The 6410-nt window shown below is 40.5% G+C and overlaps 1 protein-coding gene across 2 annotated transcripts in view; it reads right to left on the reverse strand.

The window, feature by feature from the left end:
* LOC137432145 (cofilin-2) overlaps nt 1-572 on the reverse strand; it is a 72011-nt gene extending 71439 nt beyond the window's left edge. The window contains exon 1 of one of the 2 annotated variants that reach the window (XM_068123859.2): nt 373-572. In XM_068123859.2, coding sequence (XP_067979960.1) covers nt 373-375 — 3 coding nt within the window. In that variant the 5' untranslated portion in view covers nt 376-572. The remainder of the gene's footprint in view (nt 1-372) is intronic. The other variant, XM_078781229.1, reaches the window with a different exon arrangement.
* Between the last annotated feature and the right edge of the window lie 5838 nt (nt 573-6410).

Below are 6410 nucleotides of genomic sequence, written 5' to 3' on the forward strand. Positions count from 1 at the left end.
ACCTCGTTATATATAAACTACGGCATCGCCACAAAAAATATATATATATGTATATGTATATTCAAAATAAATTACAACATTAACAAATATATACAACGGTTGGTCTTCAAATGGCGTACATGGCATAGCACTCTAGCAGGTGGATTTTTCGCGAGGTAACATTAACATTTAACACCAACAGGAGTCTTGGATAAGAACGTTTCCTCTGCAGCACAAAATGGCTCCAACGTGACGAACAGAACGCGCTTCCGCATCGCTCGGGTGAGGGAAGAGTGCGAAGAGCAAATTCCCCAACACGAGGCAACAAAAGCGACACAGACAACAAAATAAAACCGCGCGCCCGTCACGACATAATAAATTATGATAACTCACCATTTTGTCTTCAAATTGCGCTTGGACACAACGAAAACCAAAATATACCCGAGCAAATAAATCCGACTGCAGCTGATGAGCGATGTCGCAAAGGTGAACCCGCGCCGCGCACCGCCCCGGCCCCACCCACGAGTTTTTACATGAAGACAGGGCATGGGCGCGACGAGCACCCCCATTGGCTAAAGCAAGTCACGAGACGCGAGTTCACGGATCGAAATGAAGATCCACGTGACTTTGCTTCGCCAATAGTAATACATTATATCCGCCCCTCGTTGCTGCGCATGCGCAGCGACGGTTGCTTAACGGCAACGTCATTGGCTCTCCCAAGGCACGTGGTTCAGCTTTCGAGAGCACGGCGGAAGTGGGTTATGGAGTCATTGCGGTTTCGTCCGTTGATGTCAAAACCCACGAAGCCATTTTCTTTTCGGCTTAATAATAATCACGGAACGTGTTCGTATAAGTGAACGTTATATCGATTTCGGACACGTGTCGTTTACATTTCTCCACCGGCATCGTGTTCAAAAACATCCAAAACGAATCCGTGATGCGAGTATGATATTCCCACCACGAACTAATCCTCATTGACAAACAAATGTGAATGTGTTGAATGGTCTTTATCCGTGGATATCCGTGTGTCGCTCTCAACGCTCGGACAGCATAAAGATGACGACAAACTTTGGACGAGGAGACCGAATGCATTTGAAAACTACAATGACACTCGGTGTACAGAGCATACCTCCACCAGACTCAACAGTTTACGTTTTGTATCCGACTGATCAGTTGGATGTGGATTCACACCTGAACCAAAATCGAATCGGCTTGTTCTTGTCCCCAAAGCACTCGTCCCCCACGATTTGTCATAAGTCGCCCATAACTTTTTGAGATATCATGTTACATATGGGTTTGAGCCCCATCACTCAATGGTGAAGCATCACGTAAAAAAAAATTAAATAATTCTCGTATCAGAATGCAGATTCGAATCTTCACCACAATCGAATCCATTCGTCCTTGTCACACATCTAACCTGTCCACCAAGTTTTGTCCGAATCCATCCACAACCTTTTGAGATATCCTGCTATGTGTTGGTTTTAGCCCAATCTTCCAATGGTGAAGAATCACGTGAAAAATTAAATAATTCTCGATTCCGAATCCATATTCAGATCTTCACCAAAATCGAATCTATTCGTCCTTGTCAGACACCCAACAGGTCCACCAAGTTTTGTCCAAATCCATCCAAAACTTTTTGAGATATCCTGCTATGTATTCTTTTTGGCCATATCTCCCAATGGTGAAGAATCACTGAAAAATTAAATAATTCTCATATCCGAATCCATATTCAGATCTTCACCAAAATCGAATATATTTGTCCTTGTCAGACACCCAACAGGTCCACCAAGTTTTGTCCGAATCCATCAATAACTTTTTGAGATATCCTGCTATGTATTATTTTTGGCCCTATCTCCCAATGGTGAAGAATCACTTAAAAATTCTCGAAGACGGATCCGAATCTGGATCTTCACCAAAATCGAATCATTTCGTCGTTCTGAAATACGCGACATCTCTGCCAAATTTGGTCTCCAAATCTGTCCACAACTTTTTGAGATTTTTTTTCCCACAAACAGACAGATAAAGGAAACCGTTTCATTTGACTTTTTCCTTCGTTGGACATTTTCCATGTGAAAGAAAGGAAGTCATGATGTGTAACACCAGGAATGTGTTTGGGTGCGGTTTGGAATGGCGCAGTGGAAGACAGTTATAACCTTAGCACGATGAGTCGATGCATAGTCAGGTGTAGTGGTCCCAGACGTGCGTCGACTGTTACGATTACTTAGTATTCGTGTGAGCCGTGAGGGCATCGCGTTCAGATCGCGATTGAGATTTTTTTTTTTTTTTTTTGTATACAAGATCGAGGCTCGTGAAAGAGCGAACATTAATCACACAGAAAGACAAACCGACACATAAAACATATAACATGGGGAGCGGTAGACAAGATGGGGCGAGAGGGGGAGGAACACAAACACAACATCTGAGAGCAGGGACATCGAGAGATCTGTGGGAGGGAGAGGGCTTTGGGGGGGGGGGGGGGATTCATGGAAAGGGGGGCTGGGAGAGGTATAAAACATATGGACATTGCCAGGACTTCCAGGAAAGAAGTTGGAATTTCAAACAAGGTGGATCTGGGGTGAATTAGTGGGGGTAGAAAAGATCAAGGTTTTGGATGGGGAAAGATAAGAGATGGTGGTGAACAGCCGTTTTAAAGACCTGGAGGGAGGAGTGGGATTGAAGGGAGTGAGGGAGTTTGTTCCAGAGGCGGGGGAAAAGAGGAATGAAGGAGTGAAGGTGAGCAGAGAGTCTAGATTTCAGCAGTTTGACCATCAGAGGGTTGCTGGCAGATCTTGTGCGACCTGTAGGAATATTTGGGGGACAGAGCACAGAGAGAGCTGGGGGTGCAAGGCCGGAGAGGAGTCGGTAGAAGACAGAAAGACCACCTACCTGTCTGCGGTGAGTGAGTGAAGCCCTCGGAGAAAGCTTCATCGCGGGAGATTCCAAAACGGGATAAAACGGGATATCTTCATCACGAGATATCCCCATTTTAAAAGACGGGATAGCTGTCAGTTTGAACATTGCACAGAGCACAGGTTGAACTAGCTTTGTTTGTGACGGCTCGTATCGATCCGTGTCAGTAGACAGACAGGTAGAACAATGAATGAAACTAGAATAGCACTCGGTGGAGCGCATACTAGGCTGAACAGTTTGTTTTGTATCCCACTGATAGGCCGGATCTGGGTTCGGACCAGAACCAAAATCGAATCGACTTGTTCTTGTCACCGACCCAACTCATTCACCAAGTTTATTCATAACTCGTCCATAACTTTTTAAAACATCATGTTATTTATCGCTTTTTGTCCGATCTCCCAATGGTGAAGAATCACTTTGAAAAGAAATAATTCTCGTATCCGAATCCATATTCAGATCTTCACCAAAATCGAACCGATTAGTCCTTGTCAGACACCCAACCGGTCCACCACGTTTTGTCAAATCCATCCACAACTTTTTGAGATATCCTGCTATGGATCGTTTTTGGCCCTATATATTTGGCCCTTTGGTTTTGAGATCAACATAGGCCAAAAGGTCAAAATAGGCCAAATTTCTAAAATCCTCAATTTTCTTCCAATTAACTTGAAATTTGAAGACGATTTGCATATCCGGACACTGAATTCAACCCCTAGCTATTTTTAAGGTATCGGTCAAAAGGTCAACATAGTCCAGGTTTCTAAAATCCTCAATTTTCATCCGATTGACTTGGAATTTTAACAGAATTTGCATACCAGGTCACTCAATTCAACCACCGATTACATCTTTTTGAGGTCATCATCGGCCAACAACCCATTTTAGGGATTTTGCAAGTATCGTGCTTTGCACAACATATATCTTGTTTGTTTGTCTGTCTGTGAACAAGATATCTTAAAAAGTTGTGGACGGATTCGGTCGAAATTTGGCAGAGGTGGTGGTGTATGTGACAAGGACGAAATGATTAGATTTTTGTGAAGATCCGGATTCGGATCCGGCTAGTATTATTTTTGAAGTGATTCTTCCTCATTCAATATCAGCTGTTCACCTCATTTTGCCGACCTCGGAAGGATGACAGGCCGAGTCAACCAACCTGGTGTTAATTCAACGGCCGACAAGGGCTCAAACTCAAGACTCCAAGTTCTCAAGCCAGCTACCTTAATTAACCATTAAGCTTCTAGCCCAGCCACGGGTGGTCAGCCAAATATTGAGTTGGAGAATGATGTTAGGACTGTTTCATGTTAGTAAGAAGCCATGTTTCACTCTCTGCGTGTACTCTAAATTGTACTTTGTATCAAAAAATATTTAAAATTTCAAATTTCGATTCATTAAATAAATAAATAAATTTAAATTAAAAAAATAAAATAAATATTAATAGTAAATAAATTATTTAATATAAAAATTAAATTTTATGTATTTCATTTATTTGAATAAATAAATAAATATTGTATGGCAATGTACTTTTACTATTCTGAATGGCGGCAAAGTCAATTGCAACAGAACCTTGCATTGTCCACCAACAAACGCACCCTTGATCGAAGCCTCTGAGTTGCTGAAGTAGCTGCTTGTTCTGCACAAATTCTCAACAACGATCGTTTTTCTAAAAGCTCGGAATTAGATAAATATAGAAACTGCAGACATAGCCGGATTGTTGTTGAACATTTAGCGGATTACTAAGGAAAGTGGTGGAGGTGACCATGGATGTTAAACGATTGCATAAGAAGGTTGTTTATTTCAGGTTGTGTTCGTTGCTTAAAAAAGATTTCACAAAATTGCAAATTGGCATTGACTTAAAAAAAAATTTATACACACTTATTAAATGTTCGAACAAAACATTATTACTTCTGCCACCAAAGGTGGAGGAAGGTTATGTTTTCACCTCTGTCTGTCTGTCGGTTTGTTTGTTTGTTACTTGCAAAATCGAAGATTTTTCAAGTATATCGCAGGGTTGGGTTCGTCTTGTGTTTTATTCTGTCTGTCTGTCTGTCTGTCTGTCTGTATGTCAATCGCCTAAAGGTCACAATTTTAAACTGATCTTCACAAAACCTCACCAGATGGTAAAGTTGGTCATAAAGAAGAAGCCTATTGATTTTGAGGTGAAAGGTCATCTTGAGGTCAAATTTCTAAAATCGTCATTTTTGGTCTGATTAACTTGAAAGTTGAACAGCATTTGCATATTGAGTCACTAAATTGGGAAACCAACTATATTTGAGGTCAAAAGGTCAATGGTCAACTGAAGGTCAAACTTCTAAAATCATCAATTTTCATTTGAAAAAGATTCAACTCCCATCCGATTGAACCGAACTTGATTAAGATAATCAATTTCAATCTTAATGAAATGGACAATTTGGTGTTTCCATGCAACTTGTTTTGTGGGGTGGGTGGATTTTGCAAGAATTGTGCTCTGCATGACATCTTTCTTGTTTGGTTGTTTGTGTGTTTATTTGTCAATCTCCTACAGGTCGAAATTCTTAACCGATCGTCATGAAACTTTGCCAAGTTGTAGCTGTAGTCGTCACAACTGAGAAGCGTATTGATTTTGAGGTAAAAGGCCATCTTGAGGTCAAATTTCTAAAATCGTGATTTTTCCGTCGATTGACTTGAAAGTTGAACAGGATTCGCGAATTGGGTCACTGAATTTGGAAATCTACCATTTTGAGGTCAAATGTCAACTCAAGGTCAAACATCTAAAATCATCAATGTTCATCCGAAAAATCGTCCATTTTCATTTGATTGACTTGAAAATTAAACAGCAATTGCATAGTGTGTCTCACTGAATTGGGAAACCAACTATTTTGAGGTCAAAATCTCAAAGGTCAACTCGAAATCAAATTTCTAAAATCATTAATTTTCATCTGTAAAATAATTAATTTTAATCTGATTGACCCAAGCTTTGAATAAGATCGTCAATTTTAATGTTAATGAAATGGACAATTTGATGTATCCGTGACAACTTATGTCTGGATGGGGGGGGGGGGGGCGGTGGATTTTGCCAATGCTTTTTCGTTACTTTCTAAAATCGAAGATTTTTCAATTATATTGGTTGGTCTTGTGCGTTATTGTCTGTCTGTTTGTCTGTCTGTCCGTCTGTCTGTCTGTCTGTCTGTCTGTCAGTCGTCTACAGGTCACAATTTTCAACTGATCTTCACAAAACTTCACCAAATCGTAGGGTTGGTCATAAGCAAGAAGCCTATTGTTTTTATGGTCAAATGGTCAAGAGGTCAACATAGGCCAAAAGGTCAACATAGGCCAAATTTCTAAAATCCTCAATTTTCATCCGATTGCCTTTAAATTTGAATAGGATTTTCATATCCGCTAACTGAATTCAATCACTAACTATTTTTGAGATCAAAATAGGCCAAAGGTCAACATAGGCCTAAGGTCAACCACTTTTTCCATATTCCTAAAATCCTCAATTTTCATCCAATTGGCTTGAAATGTGAAAAGGATTTTCATATCAGCTTACT

The sequence above is a fragment of the Myxine glutinosa genome, chromosome 1, assembly GCF_964187855.1.
Source record: "Myxine glutinosa chromosome 1, kmMyxGlut1.1, whole genome shotgun sequence".
In the NCBI taxonomy this organism is placed as follows: Eukaryota; Metazoa; Chordata; class Myxini; order Myxiniformes; family Myxinidae; genus Myxine; species Myxine glutinosa.